This window comes from Neltuma alba, unplaced genomic scaffold (genome assembly GCF_004799145.2).
Source record: "Neltuma alba isolate B1F8T4 unplaced genomic scaffold, ASM479914v2 tig00011709_pilon, whole genome shotgun sequence".
In the NCBI taxonomy this organism is placed as follows: domain Eukaryota; kingdom Viridiplantae; phylum Streptophyta; class Magnoliopsida; order Fabales; family Fabaceae; genus Neltuma; species Neltuma alba.
The window spans coordinates 120211-145579 of NW_021636345.1; the positions used below are offsets into that span (position 1 = coordinate 120211).

The window sequence follows — 25369 nt, forward strand, 5'->3', positions numbered from 1 at the left end:
AGTCTCCCCTTCAGTGTATTCGGTCAATCGATTCTTTATTTCTGGGTGGCGTGCGTGTTTGTTCTGTTTATCCCTTGTCATGCTTATTTTGAGCTGTGCTGTTTCGGAAGTCGGGGATATGAATACTAAACTATGAATACATTACATGTGCTTCTTAATATAAAACATTATTTAACTTTTATTTTAACTCTTAATATAAAATTTTAATTCATTTTGTTTTTTATATTTATTCATTTTTTTTAAAGTAATCCTTCTAATAATAGTTGTTTTAACCAATACACTTAATTAGCAAAGATATTTTAAGAAAGACAATATATATTTATTATAAATAAATAACTTAACTTATTTTTTTAATCTACTCAAATTAGTTAACTAACTTTTATATTTACGACCGGAAATAGTATTACCTAAAGTTTATTTATCTTTCCTCGCCGTGATAATACTGGAAGCAGAGAAGAAGCAAATAAACGATCATCACTAGCTTCTGTGAATATCTGCGGCAAAAGCTCAGTGTCTTGACACTTGAGTCATTAAACATGAGATTACTCACAACAATAAGTTCAGTGAAGGTTTCCTTAGTCCTAACCTATGAATGTGCGCAAACTAAGAAATACTACCTCTCCTAGCCTTAAATATAAAAACTAGTTGACATTTCTAAATATAAAATATTAATTCACCTTGTCTCTCAAATTTATATTGTGTTCTCAAAAATATCCATATTGATTGTAAGATATTTTCATCTAAATATAGTTTTAATGTACATGATTGAATAAGAATAATTTGAGAAAGTCAACACATATTTATTATAAATAACTAAGTTAACTAACTTCATTAATATTCTAAAATTAGTCACTTAGCTTTCATATTAAGGGACCGGAGGTAGTATACATAGAATGCTTTGCAAATCCGTGATATAAATAAGGATGTCATTTTATCATCTCCGGAGTTCCTCTAATCACCGTGGTTCGTTGGAGTTTTCAGTCCGTGTTTGCATCTGCCATTTGCGTTCATCAAAAAACAGAGGACTCAATGACTTGACCAGAACAGGATCAAAACAGAGAAAATAAAAGGGCTTATTGAAATTGCAAACCTTTTTGGAAAAACGACCCTCAATTAATTACGGACTGATACCATAGCCCATGCTTTCAAAATTTAACATCATGTTTTATAATTTCTTTCCTCGATATGACAAGTGAGTTTCGTGTGTGCGCGTGCGCGTGCGCGCACGTGTGTGTTACTTCCCCTGTATAACTTCTCCAAAAAGCTTTAGAGAATGAGTTATACCTGTAGCCTGTAGGTAATACTGATGGTAACCTCGATAACAACACACGTTTCTAATTTCTTCACTATCGGTGACACGAAATTAAATACGTCCTCGTCAAAAGTCTCAATTACAAACTTCACAATCTAAAAATTTGAGCACATACAAGCTAAATCAACTTAACCATACTCGATCGAGAAGGATAAGTTTGATATGTCATTACTGTTATTTTATATTTTCTTGCTTCAAACTTTAATCCAGCAAAATTATACTAAACCGCAACATTACAGATTTACAGTTGCTTTAAAATTAGACATTAGTCAACAGAAATCCAGACCCTTGGAATATTGATGGGCAACACCAGGCGATCTGTGACAAAAACTCGTGGAATTTTCTCCAACTTTAACAAGTCATTAAACAAGAGAGTACACACAAGTCACAACCACGAGTTCAATGCACAAAAATATATACCACTGACAATTTTTGTGCTTTAGCTTTTTGTAGATAGAATGATAATAAAGATAGATTACTCCAATGAAATATGCGGCACCATCATCCTCTAATACACATTTTGCTAAGGATAGGTTCCATCATAGTAAACAAACCTACTTTTCTTTTTCATCTTTCACGTTTTTAAGGCGCTCTTCATCGCAACTTTCAACAAAATATTCTTCATCGCTGGTATAGCAACTCTCAACAAAATATTCTTCTTCATCACTGTCATCCCCACCTTCATAATAATACTCTTCACCATCATTTGCAAAACAAAACTCCTCTCCATAGTCATCATAATAACACTCTTCACACTCCTCATTATCACTTTTCCCATTTTGTTGCAGAAGTGAACAGTCTCGTGGTTGCTGACCGCTTAACCTCTCTTGAATTTGATCCCTGATTGCTGTGCCCTGGCATGGACCCGAGTCATAGCAGAAAATAAGAAAAAGAAAAAGTTGTGAGAAGTTACCTTTGAGTCTGCAAGCATATCAATAGTAACATAACATACTTTAATTTGTCTGCATAAATTAACTCACCATCTTGTAGCAACCTTCTTCAAACCTCTCCAGAAATCCAGCAACCCAGCGATCAGCATTTTCCAGCCACTCATATCTATGCATAGTAGCAGTCTTCGCAACACTTTGAATCTGGAAAATATAGCAGCAAATACAGATTCCTATAACGTTCAATTTCCAAGACAACTATAGGTAACAAACCAGAGTTCTCTGTTTTTCAGTAATCTTTATCACATGCACACGTAAGATTCTTTACTTATTGTCTTTCATCTCACAATCTTGCCATCTCATTAATTTCACATGGCTTTAAAGTATTATTTCAACTTAGTTAATCTGACATTATGGGTTAATGACTTGAGTTGATATACCTTTTCACCAACTTTCTCTTGCTGTTCCTTTACTTTCTCTTGAAGGTTCTTAAGCCTCCTATTCACCCTTAATCGCTTTTCCTGTTAATATGAACGCAAGCACAACAAGTAAAATCCTCCAACAGATGTGAGAATGGTGTAAATGAAAACAATTATTCTTTTACCAGACAAGTACAATCAATTCATTTATACAAAATAAGGATTTGAAAAAAATATGCCAGCTCATACCTTCACATAGCTCACACCGAGGTCCTTCCTCGAGTACCCACGATCTAAGTTACGCAAAACATAGTTGTTATAATCTTTGACAATCCTCATTATAATGTCTGACGTAGACACCCCTTCTGTTCGTTTTGTTTCCTTAAATTTCCCGATGGATTTAACCTGCAAACAAAAATTGATTCACATAAATTATACCTGAAAAGAGAAACTTCCATCAAAATAAACAACCAAGGCTGATAGAACATTTTCTTGCACATACATATTCATAAACATCGTTCCCAGCCCCACTGGCATCAGCATAGCTGTGAACAATTCATCGGCAAGTGCAAAAGATTATACTATGCATTCAAAAGCTTCAACCATTACTCCACCAATGCAAATACAGAGTTAAATATTATCATCATTACAAATCCAATAAACACGTACGAACTAGAGAGAAACGGACAGGGAATTTTCTTACGGAAGAGCATCATGAGCCACATAGTCGATCTTGTGCTTGTCAATAAATTCTTGTGTCATAACCCATGGTGCATCTGGAATGACTTCATCCACCCACCTGCTCAAATTTATTTCTCATTGTTATGGTAAGTCGCAAAGAGCTGTTTATTTACCCAAAAGAAAGAAAGAAAGAAAGAGTTGACATAAGTATCTCACTTGCAGTGCCGAAGCGATTCATAACGTTCAGCCTCTGTCATAACAGTTTTGCCCTTGTATTTGTTGGTGACTTCATCGTTGCAACATCCAACAAGCAAGTAGGTATTCGGAAATCTAAAATTTCCGTGAAAAGGCCAGAGAGTTAGCCAAACAATATGAAGATACAATTTCATGATTCCAAGCTTATATTTCATTGCAAAAGCACGAACTGACATCTAAAGAGGAAAAGAACGTACTTTAGGACAGCGATTTAACTAATTTTTCAGAACTTTAGAGAAAATGTCCCCTTTCTCAGAAGCACACTTAAACTTTCTCAGGTCATCTAAATAGATATGCTATTAGTACTGCATCCGTTCACATCTAATTTGATTATATTGTTTTGGACTTGCGCTCTGAATACCGTCAATATCATTTTAATTTTAAACAATCACATGGAAAAATTCAACATTAACTTTTCTCACGATGGAAACGTCAATAGTTGCGCACTCATCACTTAGGTTACGTGTCTGGGTCAACCTGCAGGTTGAGTGACCAATATCCAAAAATAAATAGCAGATTACATTTGTTATTGTCAATAGTTAATACAGGCCAAGAAAAAAAGGATGACAAACATAGCATTCACTTAGTGAGTTTAGCTCTGTATTTGTATTTTATGTAATCTTAATGCAGGAAATAGGCTAGCTAATGCAAGGAAGGAAGAAAAGGCAGTGCGACTCGCTCCTTGTGCAAATACATGAATCTCAAAAGATCGACAATGTATGATGCATCGCGTTTCATTTCCGCATCAGTGCTAAATGAGTCTAATTAATGTCAAAACCTAATTTGTGAAAAGTAAAATCGAAAAGGACGAAGATAGATGCGTACGATATCTTGGCTTGCTCGAGGGAACGAGCATGGCCGAAGTGGAAAAGGTCGTAGATGCCATCGGCGTAGACGCGAACAGGACGGTCTTGAGGAGGAGAAGACGATGGATTGGAATCGCTAGGCTTCTCGGTCGCCATTTCGAATCACGCAACCTCTGATCTCATTCTTGCGCGTCTCCAGCGGCATGCTCTTGTTAAACGATTTATTTAGCATCCTTCTTCTTCCGCCACAAGCCCTTAGTAAGTGTCGTCGTTTGAACCGCTCAAATATGCCGCTGGCAGCTCGTTTTTCTTCTCAAATAGTTTTTTTTTTTTTAAATGGCAGTTCATAAATATACTACTTTCTTATTTATTTTCTTCTTACTGTTGGTTTTATCCCTCAAATTTATTTAATTTAAATCAAATTTAGTTTATCCTTCAAATTTATTTAATTTAAATCAAATTTAGTCTTTTAATATTATATAAATTTAATTTTTGTTTTCAAGCTTTCAGTTTAAAAACATATTGAAATATTCTGTTCGGTTGTGTGCGTTTTTAATTTGAAATATACATATATATATATATATATATATATGCGTTTGTTTTTCAAAACAAATCATTTACATGCATGCATGCATCCAACTGTACGAAGTCGTCCTTCTCCTTCACGCGGAGAGTATTTCCCTGACACTCGCATTTTCTTTCTTTCACTCTCTGAAGTCTCAATAAATTCACAGATACAGAGTGAGGAAGAGACTGTGTGTGGGAATTGTTCTGTGATTGTGAGTGGATTAAGAAGAAGGTGGACCAAAATGTACAAGGCGAAGCTGCAGGAGCTCTGCCACCAGAAACGGTGGGGCTTGCCCAGGTACACCGCCATGAAAGACGGTCCTGATCACATCCCAAGCTTCAAAGCTTCAGTCTCTGTCAATGGCCTCACCTTTGACTCTCCCGGACCCTGTTCTTCTTCCAAACTTGCCCAAAACAAAGCCGCCATGCTCGCTTTCCTCCATTTCACTTCTTTTGATCCTACAGGTACCCCCTTTATGTTCTATCTTTTAGTCAAATGCTCTTCCTTAACACAATTTTAATCTTGCTCTGTTCGTGTGTTTAATTGTATCACTGACATGAAGGCACTAACTTTTGAGGTCTCTCTTCTACATCTACATATAATTACGCATATAATTAATTACATTCTCGTGCAACCTGCAGGAACAGGTTGTCGGCTCTTGATCATCTTATTCAGAATATATTCTAGATCGATCTTTCAAATTTTTGTCATGTCTGCTTTAACCCCCCTGTTTCTAAGTGATTGTTCTCCGTGTCAACATTTATTTCTGTTTAACAATCTAATTATGCTTACAGATTCTAATCAACTGAGTAAAACCCAGTTGCAGAAGTATGATCAAAGGAAAAGTTTTGATTCGGCCGCTTTTACTATTGAACGTGGAGGCCTCCCTCAGGTTCCTTGCATGAAGGTTCCAAGCTCAGTTGATGGCCAATGTTCTGAGAGGCCAGCAACTTTCAGCACTTCGCAGGAGGCAGAGCAGGCTGCTGCGAAGGTTGCTTCGATGTCACTGTCACTTGACAGCTCCAAGAAGCTAAGAATGCTTGTAATTTATGCAATGGCTCCTATTAAAATCCTTCTTGATGCTTTGTGAACATCAAATAGTTATCTAGATGTAAGATGTTAGGAACAATTTCTTCACTTTTTGGAGGGCTTAAAAATATTAAAAAATAAGAGCCAAATTTGAAAAAAAGTTTTTGATGAAATTTCAATACCTTAAATTAAAAAAAAAAAAGGTTTACTATTTCTGGTACAAAGAAAGCATATCTCAAGGGTAAAACAGAAAGGCCTAAATAGGAACTAGACGTAGGACCATATCTTGTTCTTTAAAAAAGTCTGTGTACGCTAAGATTTTTTCTGTTTAGAAATTTAAGCTTATGTTCTCTCTTAATTGATAATTATGATCCATTGTAAAGAAAAAGTTTGATTCCAAACATGTTTGGCTTGTGTATATGGTTAACTCATTTACCAGCAGTAATAATAGACAAAGGTCCGAGAAGTTTGAGTGTTTGATCTGTATATGTTAAATTCATTATGAATGAATCTTGTTTTGCATCTTTATCCAGGGTGACTCTGCTCTCTACAAGAATTTACTGCAGGAGTTAGCTCAGAGGGAAGGCTTTTGCAAACCAACGTATAAAACCATGAGATCTGGCACAGTTCACATGCCAACTTTCTTTTCTATTGTGGAGGTAGAAGGAAAGGAATTTCATGGGGAGCCAATGAAATCCAAGAGACAGGCAGAACAGGACGCAGCGAAGGTTGCTTTCATTGCTCTGAAAGAGTGTAAGTTGATTATACTTAATTAATGGTTGGCATGTTTAGTTTCAGACTAAGGCATAAGAACCCTTTTGAGATCTGATGTTCAAAATCACCATAGGATTGGCTTGATCCCTATCTTCATGGACTTGAATTAAGTGCCTTCTCTTTCTCTTTAAATTATAATTACTTCTTTTTCCAGTCATTAGAAACAGTATAATTGCTTTTTATAGTGATTTGGCATGTGCTGTGTTCTCTTGTACATAAATACCAAATTATTCAGCAGCATGATAGCAGAGATGCTAGAATTTCACGACTCCAACTTCCAGTTCTTGTATGAAGATTGTGGATTCTGAGGTTAGATCATTGGATCTATACTAATAAAGACATTTGATCCTGGTAGATGCTATCCTGTAGTAGTTCCTAGGTAGAATTAAGATTTCTTATTTCAGTTGCCTTAGGGCTATAGGATGGAGAAATAGATATCCCTTATCAGACATTCGGGGAGCTTGTGCTCCTTCTTTCATTTCCCTTCCAGTTTCACGTCACCAACCACTTATATATTTATGGCATATTTTTCTCAGCGGATAAGGCTCAAGAGAAGGACATGGATATGGTGGATGAGATTGAGATGCTACCCAATATTGTTAAAGTCGACAATGAGATTTCCAGCCCATCATCTCTACAGCATTCTGAGGGAGACATGATGAAGACCATAAAGAGCTTACAATCTTCTGAAGTAGTGCATGAATCCTCAGCCAAAGAGTGTCCTTCTTCCCCAGAATCCTCACGGCTTGACCTCTCTGCCCATTCAGTTTCAGAGCTGAACAAGGCAAAGACTCCTGAGGCAAGCAGTTATCTGCTTCATGACAGAATCAGGGTTTATACAAGCTTCCCAGATCATTCATTCCCTGAGGGAATAACTGTTCTGCCTATTAGGGAGAACAGGTGGGTTGCAGTGAGTCTGGAATTCCCAAATGAGAAACATAACTGATGAATGATCACAAGAGCTCTTTATGCGGACATGTTCTACTCAGCCAGTGGTTTGTGGATTAGAATCTCCAGAACTTATGCAGTTGGCTTTTTAGCTCTTTCTATTTTTACAGAGGTTTCTTAAGCATATGAAATACATGAATTTTACTGTGATGTTTGAGAATCCCGTTTGGCCGTAATAGTGCCTTTCGCCATAATAGTGGTGTCAGCTATCCCTGAGGACAACTATTAAAGACTTTAAAGCGTTTTACCATATATAGATATTTGTTGGTAAAGAATTTAGGAGTTATTTTCGCAATGTATTGCCTTTGGTCATACTGAATACAGATCATGCTCGTGAAACTTCATAATAAATTTGGTGTGTTGGTATCAAGGGGATCAAATCAATCATTAAAAAAAAAAAAAAACGTAGAAATGTGCTTGTCACATTTGGGATGTGATCCATCAGCAAACCCAACAGACCTAGCAATGCGAGGCCATTTCCATTCAAAGTGACAGAGAACCTAAATGCTCTCTTCTTCTGATATATATGTGGACGTGTGGACTGTTGAAGGCAAAAATAGTAAATTGATAGAGCTTTGCTCATGGAGTTTTCTCCCTTCTGCCAAAAAGTGAGTCCATTTAATAGGAGTTATCCTGATTCTAGTCTCACGTGTCAGGACATAAACTGGGCCTTCATCCTAATTGCCCATCTCCCATATATAATGATGCTGGGTACATTTTACTGGAAAATTCTTGATACTTTTATCTATTTAGTCTCTCATATTTATTATTTTTTCTCAAACTAATTTATCTAACTTACAAAATTGATATCATCTAATGTTATACAAGAAGTATTTTAGAAAAATCATGTTATCTTAATCGATATATATTTGACTTTCTTAATTTACTCAAATTAATTAAGTAACTCTTATTCTAAAGATCAGAGAGCATATTTTTGTATTGTGAAGTGAGTAAATTTAAACTGATACACAAATTGATGACCTTTTTTTTTTTAACCCGCATCAAGTAAGATGTTAAAATAGTAAATCAAGGAAATGTGACAAGAGGAATAGGCCATATTTTACATAACATGGAGTTACAAATTTGGGGAAAAGAAGTACAGCTGAGCGCCTGAGCTAAGTTTCAACTGTCAAAAGTCTTTATTTTTGAATAATTAAAACTTTTTAATCATCTTATTTATTTTACTGGATTTATTCATTTCTTGTGTGCCCTATGCATTTGGCTGTGTGTATGCTGCAAATGAAATACATAAGCGTGATCAGGAAGCTGTTCACAACTCTTGTTCTTCTTCTGATCCTTCGAGAGATGGTTTGAGTGCATTCTTAAGGTATAGCACAAATGCCACAACCAACAATACAACCAGTAGGTTCATCAAATACTTCATTTTCTTCAACCTTGCCACAAAATCACCAAGAGCTTCCCTATATTTATAAGAATCCTTCTGTTCATCAGCAGGTAATGGTGGCCTTAAACTGAGAGTGAAATCTAGAAGATGAGTCTGAAATCTCGAAAATTTCTTGGTTCTTTGCTTTCCATCAGGAGCTTCTGTTACTGCTTCTGCTGCTGCAGGAGGTTCCTTCTCTTTCTGTTTGGCTGCTGGTATTTTCCCGGAAACTTCATCTGCACTCTTTGCTTTTGCTTGATCCTCTTGGTGAACAGCTTTTTTCTCACCATCAACCCCATTTTTTATTTTCCCCTTTTCCTTTGTAAAATCATCACTTGCAGCTGCAGGTTCCTTTTCTTTCTTGTTGGTTTTCCCAGAATCTTCTTCATCACCACTCTTGGCTTTTTCTTGATCCTCTTGATGAACAGCGTCTTTCTCACTAACCCCACCATCAGTTTTTCCCGTTTCCTTTGTAAGATCATCTCCGCTTGCAGCTGATTCCAGATCCTCTTCTGGGGATTCGTCAGAGACTTGATCACCATCACTCGTTGGCTTTGCTTGATCCTCACCATTTTTCTCAGCATCGCCATTATCTCTTTCTGGGGACTTGGCAGATGGAGTTTTGAGTTTGGAAAACTTGATTTTCAGAGTTCCGGCTTCAAACTTGGCGGTGATGTCGTTGGGGTCACAATCAGAAGGAAGCGAGAATTCCTTATAAACACGACGCCATCTGTTCCCACCGATCTGTCGTTGAGCACTGATCTTTAAGATCGGAGCCGAAGTCACTTGAACCTTCAATTGATCCCTTCTAAATCCTATTCATGACTTGAAATTATTTAGATATCAAAAAATCCATGATCCGTATATGAAAATGAGAATTACTGTATATAGTGAACCCAAAAAAAAAGGGTTCAAAAATCAATACATTAATTACAGAATGATTCAAAGATAATATGAATTACAGACATGCATGAATAATTTAGTTTCCAACGTTATTATTACCTGGGAGCATAACAACGAGGACGTGAAAATCATCATCAGTATGCCATTCAAAAAATGGTTCAATATCTTCATACACAACATTATATGCTGCAGCAAATTCAGCCTTGGAATCCATGGACTGTCTTCTTCCTCGTCTTCTTCTTCTTCTTCTTAGGGTTTTAGGAACTGCACCTATTAGCTTGCATGGGAGAGTTTTATCTGAAGGTTTTTATATGAATGGAAATGAGGCTTGGAAAATATAAATATAATATAGTTCGGTATTACTTTTCTTTTGGTGCAAAACTCCAGAGATGTGTGGGTGCAAGAAAAATAAATATACCTTAATTGGAGAATCAATATACTTCAATTCCCACAAAAACACACAGAATTTTAGCCTTTGATGAAAGCAAAATCAATAATGTTCAGTTTTCTATTAATTCCTGCATGTGCATGCAAATCTCTTTTCTTTCTTTCATTTTCCTTTGGATTCCTTGCAACAAGCATGCATTCACACTGCTTTACATATACAATATCTTGATTTACATTTTCTGTCTCTATTTTCGTACTTTTTTTAAAAAAAAAAAAGTGAATTGGATCAGGGAGATTGATTAAAAAATGCGTGGATGGTTATGTGCCCATTATTTTAATCAAAATTAGCTAAGCCACCACTAGTTAAAAAAACATTAATAAAGTGATGTTTTTACATTGGTTGTTGTGAGAATTTGTAGAGGTGTAGAAATACCAATTAAGAAATGAGCTTCACTTTTTACGGCTTTAGTTATGTTGATATTAATATTGATATTCATTTCTTAGATTTATATTATTTTTCTTTTATAATTAATACCAAATGATTGTTTAGCTGATATAGAGCGAGTCACTTTGAAAATAAGAAAAATTATACTAGATGTATCTATACTTTCTTTCAAGTTTTAATTTGATACCTATGTTTTTTTTTCTCATATTTAAATCATTTAATTTTACTTTTTTTAGTAATATTAGCTCTTGTAATTTTGTTCTATTAACATTTTTAGTTTCTATACAAGGCTTAATGATATTAATAGAGCAAGATTAAAAATTTAATTAAGAAAAAAACACATAGGTACCAAATTAAAAATTAAAAAAAAGTGTGTGGGACCTCCAAAATGGTTTTTCCTTGAAAATATAAACAATCAATTAAATTTAGTAGAGAAATAAATAGTATTCATATAATTTTCCGAAAATGTATTTCTAATAAGAATTAGCATTATTTGTACTATGTTCTCGAATCAATCACATAACATTTTTTTTTTTTTTTTATGTTTTAGGTAGGATTTGTTCTTTCATTTTTTTTTCCTAATGCACCTTTATTTCGAGCATGCATTTACAGTACTTTACATGCACAATCTTGATTTACTTTTTCTGTGACCTTTTTCCGAACTTCTTTAAGAAAAACAAAATGTAAATTAGACATGTCTTTATTATTTTAATCAAAATTTGGTAAGCTACTGGTAAAATTAAAAGCATTAGTATTTTATAAATAAGATGCAGGATTGGTGTCTTTCTACGTAGGTTCCAATAGTAACTAGTATAAAATACCTATAAAAAACGAGCTTCACTTTTCACTGCTTATTTTAGTTCTTAGATTTTATAGTTATGTTAATACTAATATTGATATTGATTTCTTATATGAATAGACGTACTTTTGAAAATATAAATAACCAATTAAATATATGATTTTTATTAGAAAAATAATCAGTATTTACATTATTTTCTTAAAATATATTTTTAACAAGAATTATCATTATTTTTATTTCTTCTCGCATAAATTACATAGCCTTCTCTGTTTTTGTAGGTAGAATAGTTCTTCTAAATAATGCTTGCCCTTTAAACCAAAAAATAATTTCTACGTAATTTAATATTAATTATTTAACAAAGTTGTACTTAATTTAATTATTAAGTGAAAAAACATATAATTAAGTTAGTAGAGGATATATTCTGGTAACAAATAAAATCATACTAATAATCAATTATCAATTAATGTTACAAAAAGCGGACCGATTATTGAACAGGATTATTGTCCTTTCCCCCCCCCCCGGCCATCAGGACTATTGATCAAACGGTAGTTGAAGTAATGATTAAATTAATATGAGAGTTTGTGATGGGTTAAAATATTAAAATTATTAGTAAGTATTGAGAACAACCAACCAATATTAATCCAAATAGAAGGGATTAGCCGCTTAAGTATATATGATGCGACCAATATAATTAACAGTGTTAAGATTAAAGAAATGGGAAAAAATCCTTTATAAAATTAAGAGATTAAGATGACTAATATGCATTTTTGCCCTAAATTTATTTAAACACACTTTAATGATTAACAGTATTTAGACCCATAAATATGTTTAGATCTGATATAGTGATATAATATCAGAAAATGTATTAGCTAGAATTCATATTTGCATTTTTTACAGTTTATGTGATTGTGGAAATTTTAAATATCACTCAAGAATAAGACTAATTCGCGAATAATAACATATTGAAAGACCAGCTATCTATAAAACATAAGAATTTCATCAGGAAACACATGTTAATAATATTTACATTGATATTAATTAATTAATGTCACATTTGATTTTCACCCACAAATTTGAAGAGAACACATGAAATTAAAGTATTGATGATATATTTTTACACATCGAAAAGCAGCTGTTGGATATCATCAGATGTTCCAAGAGATGATGAATAATCCTGCATCGCATTATTTCTAATCCCAATCCCAATCACCAAAACCAGCATTAATAAGGCCACAATAAACCCAACCCATTTCCACACTTGTTTCTTATTATCATTACTGTCTTCTTCCTCCTTCTTCTTCATCACTGTTTTTGGAAGCTTGATGTATAGCTTCCCATCTTCAAACCTGGCAGATATCAGATTGATGTTTATATCTCTAGGAACTGAAAATTCTCTGTAGAAACGACGTCGAACTGATTTTTTGTCCTCCAGTTTCTGTTCACCACTCACCTTCAGGATACGGTTTGTGGCTATTTGAACCTTCATTTCCTCTCTCCTAAATCCTGCATTATTGTTTTACTTTCAATTCATCAAGACCTTCAACATGCAATTTCATTTTCTTATCCAACTCAAAAACTAAGGTTTGTTTCAATGAAACAGCTTCAAAATATAGTGAAAGGAAAAAGGGATATATGCAGAACCTGAAAGCAAAACAACAAGGGTGTCACTTTCTTCTTCACGAACCCAATTAAAAGCTGGTTCAAAATCTTCATATAAAATCTCTTTCTTCGCTTTTGAACTCATGATGATTTGTATGTTCCTCTTCCTTTGTTCCTCTACCTTTATATGTGACTATTGGAGATTGAAAGCTCTCTCTCTAGATATATACATGCTTTGATCTGTTCTTGCCCCATCTGCTTGCGTTTTCTTTGAACTTAGGTCTCGTCCTTTTCGTAGAGACATGGTTTTGGGTTTCAGAAATTTGGTTCCCTGATGCACCTAACCAGATGTGGGAGAAAACTTCCGTCATTGGAAATGCTTATTCTCCTTCTTTCTCCCTCTGTCTCTCTCCAATGACTTTCTCCTTCAAACTCTCTCGATTCTTTCTTCCATATAATATTCCCAATCACTTGCAAACGTAAAGGCTAGGTAAATAATTTTAAAAAATTAGTTAAGAAAATTATTTGAGCTAGTAAGATATTTGTTAAAAAAATTAATTTGGCAAGAAAAATTTGTAAAAATAGTGTATTACTTTCTTAAAATACCTCTTTAATTGTTTGTATCGAAAACTACTCATATAATTTTCCTTTTAATTTATTTGACTGAACAATAGGGGTTGGGGTGCCCACAAACCTCCAACAAGGATTGTTTTCCTTTTTTATAAATGGGGGCATTTTGGTAATTTTGCTGGAATTTTATAATTTCAATTTATTTTACTGTCTCTGATTATGTTACTTAGAGAATTGAAACTGGACTTTTATAATTTTCAAGGTCTTTATTTTTCTAGATATTAAGTCTAGAGATGCGTAAAAGGCTTTTTTTTTCAATTTAGAATCCTATTAAAAAAAATTAAAATCACTAAATCTCAAATCAAGTTTTGTTCTAACATTTTAATAGGTTTTAATAACACTAAATTTACAAAATATCAATAACAACATATTTTTGTAAGAATTCTTTATTTAAAATTTGATAACTTCAAATTTTTTTTATGAGATTTTTGTTTGCTTATATTAAAGTGAACTTTAATTAGGGCCCTCAGTTGACCATGTTAAGGAGAGGAGGGGACCATATGATGGGACGTTGAAAAAAGTGCAATGACGAGGCCAATCCAAAACCGCTCACTCACACGTGGCTTTCAAAGCCATTATTGTATGCTCTGTCTGTGGCAGTTAGTAGTAGGAATCCTACGGGGGAGGGGAATTGCTTGACGGTGACATGATCTATCCTTAGATTTTTGCGGCATTCGGCACTTTTCCTCCTGAACTTCACTTGAGTGCTGTGGAGAAATGGCTGCGATCAACGGAACAACGCCGGCGAATCTGGTTTTTGCTGTTAATGGAGTGAGGTTTGAGCTCTCTGAGCTTGACCCCTCAACCACTTTGCTTGAGTTCCTCCGTAGTCGGACCCGCTTCAAGAGCGTCAAGCTTGGCTGTGGTGAAGGTCAGTTGGTTTGCTCCTCTCTGTGTTTTGAACTTTATCAGGTTTGTGTTCCTTGTGGTAACTCTCTTCGGAAGTTTCCTTCTGCTTTATTCTTTGCGATTTTCTCGTTCTCCTCTTGTATTCTGTTATTTGACGCTGACTGTAGGGAATTTAATGATCTCCTCTCTGTCCGTTTTGGGTTTCAACTTTCAGTGTTAATAATAGTTAATTGTTTTCTTTAACGTGAGTTCAGTCAGCAATCTTTTGTTTCCAAACGTAATCAAGCCCGAAAATACAGTATTCTGTGTATTTTAAAATACAATTTTAATTAATAGTCAATGAATGCTGATAGATGATTTGGTTTTATATTGATGTCAAATGAATAATAAATAGATGGATACAAAATGAATAGTGATAGATTACCCAGTATATTGATTGTATAACCTTTTATTAATCGGACATTGAAATCGTATGATACTCTTGGATACTAAAACGTGGTTCACTGCGATCATTGTTCGGGAAACTAGGATATAATTCCAGCACTGGTTCAATGGTTTTTTATTTTGCCAAGTTTCTTGTAAAATAGAGGTTATAAGAAAAACTTTGAGGAGCATTAAGGACAAAGGTGGGCTCTTCTAGTCGTATTGATGTGTGTTTCATCTATGTGTTGGTTTTGTCTCATTTGCAATCTTTCTTCTTCTTACTTCATGTGTTACCATAATTGGTTTCAGGTGGTTGTGGTGCCTGTGTTGTTTTAATCTCCAAATATGATCCTGTGCTTGAACAAGTAATTGACTTTACGGCAAGTTCTTGTCTCACCCTACTTTGCAGCATACATGGGTGTTCAATAACAACAAGTGAAGGCTTTGGAAATAGTAAAGAGGGATTTCATCCAATTCATGAAAGATTTTCAGGATTCCATGCCACCCAATGCGGCTTTTGCACTCCTGGGATCTGTGTTTCTCTCTTTGGGGCTCTGGTCAATGCTGAAAAGACCAAACGCCCAGATCCTCCTTCTGGGTTTTCAAAAATGTCAGTTGCTGAGGCTGAAAAGGCTGTTTCAGGCAATCTTTGTCGTTGCACAGGCTATCGGTCAATTGCTGATGCCTGCAAAAGCTTTGCAGCTGATGTTGATATGGAGGATTTAGGGTTGAACTCATTCTGGAAAATGGGAGAAAGAAAGGACATCAAGCTTAGTAGGTTGCCTCAATATGACCATAACCATAAAAATAAGACATTTCCAATGTTTTTGAAGAATGAAATCAAGCCTGATGTGTTCTTATTTTCTAAAAGACAAAGTTGGCACAATCCTGCTAGTCTAGAGGAACTTCAGACTTTATTATTGGAAACAAACCAGGTTGTTGGAACCCAGATAAAACTAGTTGTTGGTAATACTGGTATGGGTTATTACGGAGATATAGATGACTTTGATATTTACATTGATTTAAGTGGCATTTCAGAGCTCTCAAAGGTCAGAAAGGATGCATCAGGGGTTGAAATTGGAGCAGCAGTCACAATAGCTAAAGCCATTGAAGCTCTAAAGCAAGAGGGAGAAAGTGAATTTCTTGAGGAGTTTGAGATGATACTTGACAAAATTGCTGATCATATGAGCAAAATTGCATCAGGGTTTATTCGCAACACAGCCAGTGTAGGTGGCAATTTAGTAATGGCACAAAAGAAAAATTTTCCTTCAGATATTGCCACGATACTTCTCGCTGTGGATGCAGTGGTACGTATATGGAGTGGTGGACATTTTGAATGGCTTTCGTTAGAGGAGTTCCTGGAAGGAACACCGTTAGGTTGGGGGAGTGTACTTCTAAGTGTCAAAATCCCAAGGTGGGAATCGATTAAAATTACTTCTTCAGAATGCAGAAGTAAATTCTTCTTTGAAACATTCCGAGCTGCTCCTCGACCCCTTGGAAATGCCTTGCCCTATTTAAGTGCTGCTTTCTTGGCCGAGGTTTCTCCATGCAATGATTCTGTTGGGACCAGGATCAATTCCTGTAGGTTGTCTCTTGGAACCTGTGGAATTAAACATGCAATTAGAGCGAAAATTGTTGAGGAACTACTAGTAGGGAAGCTGCTAGATCTTAGGATTTTATATGAAGCCGTCATATTGCTTAAGACTACTGTGGTACCTGAAGATGCAACCTCAAGGGCTGCTTATCAGTCAAGCTTGGCAGCTGGTTTTCTTTATGAGTTCTTTAATCCCTTCATTGACAACTCTGTTGAAATCTTCAATAGATACTTTAATGGATACTCTTGCTCTTCTTTTGCAAGGGCCTCTGAAATGAAAGAGAACCAGATGCTTGTCCATCATGATATAATTCCAACTTTACTTTCATCTGGAAAGCAAGTCCTTCAATTAGGTAGTGAGTATTCTCCCATTGGTGAGCCAGCTATGAAATCCGGTGCTGCATTACAAGCTTCAGGTTTGCTTTCTGCCATAAACTGTTACTTTAACTTACTGAAGGCAACCGCTTTCTTGGAATGTTCAAAGTAGCAAACAACTTCCTTCAAATTTTAATTCTCACAAAAAAAAAATCAAATTTTAATTTATACAAGATGCAATTTACTGTGAAGAAACTTCATCATTTGCTTTGCCATGGTCAAATTTATGTTTCTATTACTGGGTAGTTCCGTAGTTAGATGCTTTTACTTCTCAAATACATGATAACTTGTTGTCCAAAGATTATCCATCTGTCTCTTCCTTTCTCTCGGCTTGAAGTGGACTGTGAGTCATATTTTGGTATCCCATCACTGGTTACCACCTACCTGAAGTCAAATTCACCAAAATTGAAAAACCTCCATCCAATTCTCTAATTGATCTTGGATTCATAATTTGCATATCACTGACGCTGACATCAGCTTGCTAAAGTAAGTCAAGACAATAGTGTTTGAAAACTCGCTTCTTATTTGCCTGGATCCTATTAATTGCGGACCCATTTTTCTATCCTACTGCCGTTGATTACGATCTGGGAAAAGCATGATAGTTTTGATATGAAGTTGACATATTTCTAATAAGGTATAATGCTTTTCACTGTTCTGTCTGGTTAACTATGTTTTCCCCCCCCCCCTCTCTCTTTTTTTTTTGCCTCCTGTCCTGTATTTATATTTGGTGTTGTCATCTCTGTTTAGTAAGAGATATGTATTTTACAAATAAATCATTTAGGTGAGGCTGTGTTTGTGGATGACATTCCTTCACCGACAAATTGCCTACATGGAGCCTATATATATAGCACAAGGCCTTTGGCGCGGGTAAAGAGTATAAAGATAAATCCTGAATTGCATCTGGATAGAGGGAGGTCAATTATTTCAAAGCAAGACATTCCTGAAAGTGGGGAGAACATTGGTTCGATGACTATATTTGGTGTCGAACCTTTATTTGCAGACAGGATCACTAGATGTGCTGGTGAACGTCTTGCTGTTGTGGTGAGTTCCTAAATTCCTCATTTTAGTCCATTACCATGTGAGCTTTTCTTTCAGTTATTGTGAAAGTAAAGTACGGCATGAATGCCTTCCATTTTAGTTACTGAATGACTTCTTTAGTTGGCAGATACACAGAAACTCGCAGATATTGCTGCAAAGACTGCAGTTGTTGATTATGAATATGAGGATCTTGAGTCACCTATTCTTTCTGTGGAAGAAGCAGTAGAAAGATCTAGCCTTTTTGAAGTTCCACCTTTCTTATATCCACAGCATGTTGGCGAGCTATCAAAAGGAATGGCTGAATCAGATCACAAGATTCTTTCTGCTGAGGTACATGGAATATTATGTATGTATATTATTGCCGTTTGTTCTCGTTCCACCTCTCATTTGACTTCCTTGTGGTCTTCACTATTTCTGCTTGATTTTGAGACAGCTGAAAAATGATAGATACTGAGAAGCTTTTGTTTGATCAATCTTATTTATTCTCACTATAAAATTAAAAGTACACCTTTTTTGTGAATATTTTGAAACTTCTGGATCTCTTTTGATATCTGAATGATGTGAAAACCAGATCAAACTTGGATCTCAGTACTATTTCTATTTGGAGACCCAAACTGCACTTGCTGTACCTGATGAAGACAACTGTATGGTGGTTTACAGTTCTTCTCAATGCCCTGAGTTTACCCATTCTACTATAGCAAGATGCCTTGGTGTTCCTGAGCATAATGTTCGTGTAGTTACAAGAAGGGTTGGGGGAGGTTTTGGTGGAAAGGCCATAAAATCTGTACCTGTAAGTATCCTGTGGCATTTTATTGCTTGACATTCTTACTGATTTATTGTTACATCTAGTTTTGTTTTCTTGTCTGAAGATACTAGTTTAGAATGAGCAAATTTTTCTACATTTTAGAGTCAATGAAAAATTTAGAAGACAAGATGATTTGGTTCTTATTTTCTCAGGGTTTGAAAAGCCTCCGGTGAATCTCTCGTTGAGGAGGAATAGCAAGGATGATAATAATAAGTGAATTAGTTACATATATTTTTTCTAAGAAAAAAACTATTAGCTTTTTTATATTGTTGGTTATCATCTCTTTTTCATAGGTATAAGGTTGAGTGAGATTGGCCTAAAGGGAAAAGAGTCCTATCACAAACCGATATTTGATGAAAGCTGCTAGCAAATGTGAATAGTTATGAGTGGGATGCAAAACTTCTTATCTCTGTAACATAATGTTAGATATCATCACCTTTTTTTCTGTGACATCATATATTTTTCAGTTGTTAATGGAGTTTTGTAGCACACGCCATACTATGTTGTGCTGTGATCTCCTGTAGACATAGCATAATGCAGTGGTTCATGCTTGATGCTGAAATATCAAATCAGTATAAGATCTTGACTCTCATGTATAATTCCTTTTGGGGTATGTTCTGGTTGGGGATAATGAAGGAAAGGAAGTTTTCATTGAAACCTCTCCCTTGTTTTGTAGTTTATCATTAACTGGGTGGTAGATCCAAAGATTTTCAACCAAGCTTCCAAAATCCTTAAAAGTCCTCCCTCCTTTATAATCCTGAGTTCCTCCAATTTTTGGAGATTTTGAAAGAGAAATTATGAACCAGTTATCATGTTATGCATTATTTCTTCTTGTTGCTTGATATTATTAAACAACAGTGTTTGAATCCTTTTAGTTCTATTACTCCATTAAATTTAGGCATTCACTGATTCACATAAGAAGTGGTATCATCATTCAACCATCCATTCCCCTCTCTTCTGTCCTTTCGTATGCTTGGACTCCTCCCCAGCTCCCAAAATACTTTTATATTCAAAATACTGCGTATATATGTGAAGAAATTTGACAGTGTATGTACGGTGTTTCTGTAATGAAGTAGTGCAAGCACTCATGCTCAGATGTTTCAGGTTGCTACAACATGTGCACTTGCAGCGCAGAAACTTAATCGCCCTGTCAGGATGTATCTGAACCGCAAAACAGATATGATGATGGCTGGAGGAAGGCATCCTATGAAGATAACTTATAGCGTTGGATTTAAGGATAATGGGAAAATTACTGCACTAGAACTTAAGATATTGATAGATGCAGGGATATATACAGATGTAAGTCCAATAATGCCACATAACATAGTTGGGGCACTTAAAAAGTATGACTGGGGTGCTCTATCTTTTGATATGAAGGTATGCAAAACAAATCGTCCTAGTAGATCTGCAATGCGAGGCCCTGGAGATGTCCAGGGATCTTTTATTGCTGAAGCTGTTATAGAACATGTGGCATCTACACTTTCAATGGATGTTGATCTTGTTCGAAGCATTAATCTTCATACATACAAAAGTCTTTATGCATTTTATGGGGGGTCTTCAGGTGAAGTTTTTGAGTATACCTTGCCTTCTATATGGAATAAGTTAGCTGTTTCTGCAACCTATGACAGGAGGACTGAAACGGTAAAAGAGTTTAACAAAACTAACATTTGGAAGAAAAGGGGCATATCTCGGGTACCAATTGTGCATCCAGTGAGTCAGAGGCCAACTCCTGGAAAGGCAAGTATTTTAAGGGATGGGTCCGTAGTTGTTGAAGTTGGAGGAATCGAACTAGGTCAGGGCCTCTGGACTAAAGTAAAACAAATGGCTGCTTTTGCTCTCAGTGCAATTCAATGTGATAACATTGGGAACCTTGTAGATAAAGTACGGGTTGTACAATCTGATACCTTAAGCATGATTCAAGGGGGATTTACTTCTGGGAGCACTACATCGGAGTCAAGCTGTGAGGCAGTTCGGCTTTGCTGCAATGTCTTGGTTGACAGGTTAAGGCCTCTCAAGGAAAAGCTGCAAAAGGAGATGGGTTCCATCGAGTGGGAGACACTTATTTTTCAGGTAGCCTTATTTTGATGATATTTTTTGATAGAAATGCAACTATATTTGCGCATTGCCCTTTACATAAGGAATTCAGAACATAATATGGATTTGCAATTGTAAAATACATAGAGAGAGAAACATATTTCTATGCCTGTTGACTTGTTTGCGTGAGATGCCTCCGTATCTATTTATATAAAGAAGGGCATGCACTATCTGTAGCACTACTTAGTACACTAAAGCACTTCACTAAAATCATATAACCCCAATGTGTTATTTCTTTAATCTGTAGTCCATACTATACTCTGATGGATAAATAAACAAAATTTTATGCCATGATAGAGGCAGTGCATCTATGCGGGTGAAGTTTCTGTTGGAGAAATTATGTCCTTCACATCATAATTAATGGAATTCATTATTGATTAAATGAAATAATTTTTCATTGGCTACTATTGTCCTCAGTGTCATTTGACAATAAAAATTTTTTGCTACAAATTCAGGCGTTTTGAACTTTTATGATATTTGTCATGTCAAATTGTCTGGAGAAAATTTAGTCCATAGATGATTGCATTGGTCTTGTACGCTTTATAGGAATTCTTTTGGATGTAAGTTTTATTGTTGGAGCCCTATAGAAATTGATAATACTAATATGTTGTTGAGGCTATAATTCCTTCTCTCAGCGGGGAAAAGTGATAGGAATTTACAAAAGCCACTGCTTACAGTAAGATAAACTGCTGCAACAATGCGAGGAGAAAGATTAAAAGGGAAAAGATAGAAATCCTCTTGCTTCCGTTTTTCTTTACGTATTCATGTAAGATTGATGTCTATGTTGAGGCTATTATATCGTGTCATGAACATGAAACAATCAAATGTAAACAGCTATTTAAGAGAGTCTAGATCTCCTAAAGTGGTTTTTCCTCCTAGAGAAACCTGATCTGATAATATTCAGCTTGTAGAAACCTTAGCAGAATAGTCAAATTATGATTCCTAGAACATAAAACCACTTTCTTCAATAGCAACTATATTAACACTTGTTTAATACGTAGTAGAATTATTCCAGTAATAACTGTACAGGTTTATTTCATACTCGTTCTACTACCATGAAGTTCCTTAGATTGCCTTCTTTCTCAACTATCCATATTGATAAACCATTTTTGTTGGTTGTGGGAATTGTGCAATTGTCTCTTTCAACTACCAAGTTGAAAGGCTTGCCTAATTTTGTTTTCCAATTCGTGTTGATACATATATCTTGGCATTATGTGAACACAATATGTCCTGTCTGGCATCTCTGTTTTTGCTCTCATCATATGCAATAAATGGCAATTTTAGATGCTACTCCCTCTATCTCATTTAATAAGCAATAACTACCATCTCCTTCTTGACCCTAAATATAAGCAACATTTGCACGTTGTCTTAAATTTTTGTAGTGAATTCCCTATTTTGCGCTTATTAATTACTTATTTTAATACTCAATATATTTATTATTTCATTTCCCAAACCATCATCCCTCCATCACATATTCTCTCTCTTCCATAATTCTTTTTATTATAAACTCTCTCTCCCCTATAAATAAGGGCATTTTAGAGGAAAAAAATTCTAATTTTTACACATTTATTGTCTTTAACTAATTTTAACTAACATTTTGATCTATGTCATAAACTTCAATGTTGCTCATAAAAAGGGACGGAGGGAGTAGTAATTTATGAGAACCTACCTAGCCCAATTTAATGAGGTTCATCTTCTTCAAGTAAACCAATGCAACGCCCCCTTGGTTTCCTATCTGACCATGTAGAATATACTTACCATGTTACCATTTATCAACTTGCAGGCACACTTGCAAGCTGTGAACTTATCAGCAACTTCTTTTTTTGTCCCTGGTATCACTTCCATGAATTACCTAAATTATGGCGCTGCTGTAAGTGAGGTGAGCCATAATGTTATATAAACCATATTACTTAACCAAATTGGTAATAATGCTGAGCTAAATGTTGGAGAATGTTTTTCAGGTGGAAATAAATCTTCTGACTGGAGCAACAACAGTTTTGCAAACAGATATCCTCTATGATTGTGGACAGAGTCTTAACCCTGCTGTGGATCTAGGACAGGTGATCTAGTACTCAATTTCAGCTGCAGTGTTCATTTATTCTGCTATTATCCTTGATGCCGTATATAGCTGCATAAATAAAATTCCCAAGTTTTTCATATGGAGTGCACAAGGGATAGGCCTATTTGTTTATTTAGAGCTGTCAGATTATTAAATTGTCTTATCTAACAAACTCTTGAAAAAAACTATTATTTCTGCTTTCAGATTGAAGGAGCTTTTGTCCAGGGGCTAGGGTTTTTTATGCTGGAAGAATATGGAACAAATCCTGATGGATTAGTGTTGGCAGATGGAACTTGGAACTACAAAATACCTACAATAGACACTATACCTAAACAGTTCAATGTAGAAATCCTCAACAGCGGACATCACAAAGAACGTATTCTTTCTTCGAAGGGTATGATCCATCATCCATCGGTTCTCAAAGTTTTCTCACATCTTCAAAATAGAACTCTATTTGATACTCTCCTGTTGCTTTCTTGCTCTTACCTTCGGTGATGCCGTTATTAGAAATTACTACTGTTTTGCAGTGGGAAAATAATAGATGGTGTGAATGGGGTAATAGTTAAAAGAGCATGACAAAATTAAGTTGTTGATTTCTTGAAACTCATTGATATAAGTTACGGCAGGGGTAGAGAAAATTCGGTATCTTGAGTCTGTCTTGGAGGCTTGTTGGTTTAATCTGTGTCTTCACATAAATTCCATGATTCTGTACTAGCTTTACGTATGAATGCAAGTACCTCATGGTGTGGAAGCTGAGGCATAGACTACATGCAAATTCCATGAGATTAATGTACGGCTACATTAATCATTTTATATTTTAAAAAGTATATTTCTTATTTTCTTCATTTCATTCTCTTTTATTCTGTATACCAAATGGAGTCTTATTTATTTATTTTGCTGCAGCTTCTGGTGAACCGCCATTGCTTCTAGCATCTTCAGTTCACTGTGCTACTAGAGCTGCCATTAAAGAGGCCAGAAAACAGCTTCTTTCATGGAGCAACTTGGATGCGTCTGATTATTTAACATTCCAGTTGGAGGTCCCAGCAACCATGCCTGTGGTAAAGCAACTTTGTGGACTTGACAATGTGGAAAGATACTTGAAGTGGAGATTGAGCAACAAGTGAAAAGATGTCTCCTGAAAAGAAACAATCTGAATGTTCTGCCTTAATAAAAATAATCGGAAATCTTGTATAATGCATCCCCACTTCCCAGATTGATGGAGATAAAAGAGAAGGTGGATGTCCAAGAATAAAGTTTAGCTCCCACTGCCAATGGCCTAGTGGCCTAATAGCATGAAAGGTCAAGAGTTCGGTTTCGATTATAACAGCAAGCAGTTAGTGCTTTCCTCTTCAATTAAAGTTAAGCTTCCACTGCTACCACTGCTTAAACTCTACCTCCGCCGTTTCCATGGCTTCCTTTGCCTTGAATCAAGTATATATTGTTTTTGTTTATTTTGATATTTTCGTAGTTGTTGCTAGTCCAGTACCATCCCCATCATCATATTTCTTAGGTTATCACTAAATATTATTATCATTATCATTAATATTCTTATAGTTATTTTATTAACTTGTTATTTTATCAGTATCATCACAATGAACGCAATTTAATTAGAGACCTTGTGAGGAGATATCCATAGGCTCTAAACATTTGTTCTATTTTTCCAATTTTATATATTATAGGGTATTGTACAATTTTTCTTACTTGGATGTTTTTATACACATTTCAACATGATTTAAATGTTAAAACGATGGAACGAGTCTTTTGAACAGAAATTTTATGTGCTCTTTCTATTAAAGCCTGGTTTGAGACCGAATCTTGGAATTGCATCAATTCTGTTTTGAACATGTGCCACGAAAGAAACTCTTCCAAAAGTACACTGACTTCGATACTCCCTCCGTCCTATGGTCAAAAAGTTAGTTAAAAATAATAAATAAATAGAAATTTAAAATTTTTTTTTTAAAATATCCTTATTTATGAGGGAGAGGAGGAGTATAAGAAAGAGAACAAGAAAAATATTATAATAAAGAGAATTGTGAAGAGAGAAAATGTGGATAGAGAGAGGATAGTTTGGGAAATGAAATAATAAATATATTGAGTATTAAAATAAGTAATTAATAGGAGTAAAATAGAAAATTTGCTAAAAAAAATTAAGACAACATATAAATGATACTTATATTTAAAAACAAGGTGATAGTAATTATTGCTTATAAAAAAAGATGGAAAGAGTACCACGAGTGGGTACTGGGTAGACTACTTGCAATTAATATCTATTTCAATTATTTCAATATTTTTTATTTAAAAAAGTA

General features: G+C 35.2%; 5 protein-coding genes across 5 annotated transcripts; 2 read left to right on the top strand and 3 right to left on the bottom strand.

Moving 5' to 3' along the window:
- Positions 1–1866: 1866 nt before the first annotated feature.
- LOC114717141 (choline-phosphate cytidylyltransferase 2) lies at positions 1867–4579 on the bottom strand. The gene is made up of 8 exons (XM_028902237.1): positions 4380–4579; positions 3516–3629; positions 3322–3417; positions 3121–3163; positions 2868–3023; positions 2640–2720; positions 2293–2403; positions 1867–2166 (listed from the first exon to the last, which is right to left on the bottom strand). The coding sequence occupies exons 1-8, from the start codon at positions 4514–4516 to the stop codon at positions 1867–1869; spliced, it is 1038 nt and encodes a 345-aa protein (XP_028758070.1). The 5' UTR covers positions 4517–4579.
- Positions 4580–4989: 410 nt separating this feature from the next.
- LOC114717142 (double-stranded RNA-binding protein 1-like) lies at positions 4990–7677 on the top strand. Its single transcript, XM_028902238.1, has 4 exons — positions 4990–5392; positions 5723–5970; positions 6491–6710; positions 7268–7677. Exons 1-4 carry the CDS (start codon positions 4990–4992, stop codon positions 7675–7677), a joined length of 1281 nt encoding a protein of 426 aa, XP_028758071.1.
- Positions 7678–8797: 1120 nt separating this feature from the next.
- Positions 8798–10212, bottom strand: LOC114717107 (inactive protein RESTRICTED TEV MOVEMENT 2-like). The gene is made up of 2 exons (XM_028902184.1): positions 10066–10212; positions 8798–9878 (listed from the first exon to the last, which is right to left on the bottom strand). Exons 1-2 carry the CDS (start codon positions 10178–10180, stop codon positions 8950–8952), a joined length of 1044 nt encoding a protein of 347 aa, XP_028758017.1. The 5' UTR covers positions 10181–10212; the 3' UTR covers positions 8798–8949.
- Positions 10213–12610: 2398 nt separating this feature from the next.
- On the bottom strand, positions 12611–13356 carry LOC114717127 (inactive protein RESTRICTED TEV MOVEMENT 2-like). Its single transcript, XM_028902218.1, has 2 exons — positions 13239–13356; positions 12611–13100 (listed from the first exon to the last, which is right to left on the bottom strand). Exons 1-2 carry the CDS (start codon positions 13339–13341, stop codon positions 12712–12714), a joined length of 492 nt encoding a protein of 163 aa, XP_028758051.1. The 5' UTR covers positions 13342–13356; the 3' UTR covers positions 12611–12711.
- A 1111-nt stretch (positions 13357–14467) lies between these two features.
- Positions 14468–24629, top strand: LOC114717175 (abscisic-aldehyde oxidase-like). Its single transcript, XM_028902269.1, has 10 exons — positions 14468–14697; positions 15408–17108; positions 17849–18108; positions 18226–18435; positions 18677–18895; positions 20015–20980; positions 22788–22883; positions 22966–23064; positions 23268–23457; positions 23967–24629. Exons 1-10 carry the CDS (start codon positions 14544–14546, stop codon positions 24185–24187), a joined length of 4116 nt encoding a protein of 1371 aa, XP_028758102.1. The 5' UTR covers positions 14468–14543; the 3' UTR covers positions 24188–24629.
- The last annotated feature ends 740 nt before the right edge of the window (positions 24630–25369 follow it).

Coding starts and splice junctions, on each gene's coding strand:
- LOC114717141 (XM_028902237.1), bottom strand. CDS start 4,516: ATGGCGACCGAGAAGCCTAGCGATTCCAATCCATCGTCTTCTCCTCCT. Junction 3,418..3,515: donor GAATCGCTTCGGCACTGCAA/GTGAGATACTTA, acceptor AAATTTGAGCAG/GTGGGTGGATGAAGTCATTC. Junction 2,721..2,867: donor TCGGTGTGAGCTATGTGAAG/GTATGAGCTGGC, acceptor TCATATTAACAG/GAAAAGCGATTAAGGGTGAA.
- LOC114717142 (XM_028902238.1), top strand. CDS start 4,990: ATGCATCCAACTGTACGAAGTCGTCCTTCTCCTTCACGCGGAGAGTAT. Junction 5,971..6,490: donor CCAAGAAGCTAAGAATGCTT/GTAATTTATGCA, acceptor ATCTTTATCCAG/GGTGACTCTGCTCTCTACAA. Junction 6,711..7,267: donor TTTCATTGCTCTGAAAGAGT/GTAAGTTGATTA, acceptor TATTTTTCTCAG/CGGATAAGGCTCAAGAGAAG.
- LOC114717107 (XM_028902184.1), bottom strand. CDS start 10,180: ATGGATTCCAAGGCTGAATTTGCTGCAGCATATAATGTTGTGTATGAA. Junction 9,879..10,065: donor CCTCGTTGTTATGCTCCCAG/GTAATAATAACG, acceptor AGTCATGAATAG/GATTTAGAAGGGATCAATTG.
- LOC114717127 (XM_028902218.1), bottom strand. CDS start 13,341: ATGAGTTCAAAAGCGAAGAAAGAGATTTTATATGAAGATTTTGAACCA. Junction 13,101..13,238: donor CCTTGTTGTTTTGCTTTCAG/GTTCTGCATATA, acceptor ACAATAATGCAG/GATTTAGGAGAGAGGAAATG.
- LOC114717175 (XM_028902269.1), top strand. CDS start 14,544: ATGGCTGCGATCAACGGAACAACGCCGGCGAATCTGGTTTTTGCTGTT. Junction 18,436..18,676: donor ACAAGATTCTTTCTGCTGAG/GTACATGGAATA, acceptor TGTGAAAACCAG/ATCAAACTTGGATCTCAGTA. Junction 18,896..20,014: donor AGGCCATAAAATCTGTACCT/GTAAGTATCCTG, acceptor CAGATGTTTCAG/GTTGCTACAACATGTGCACT.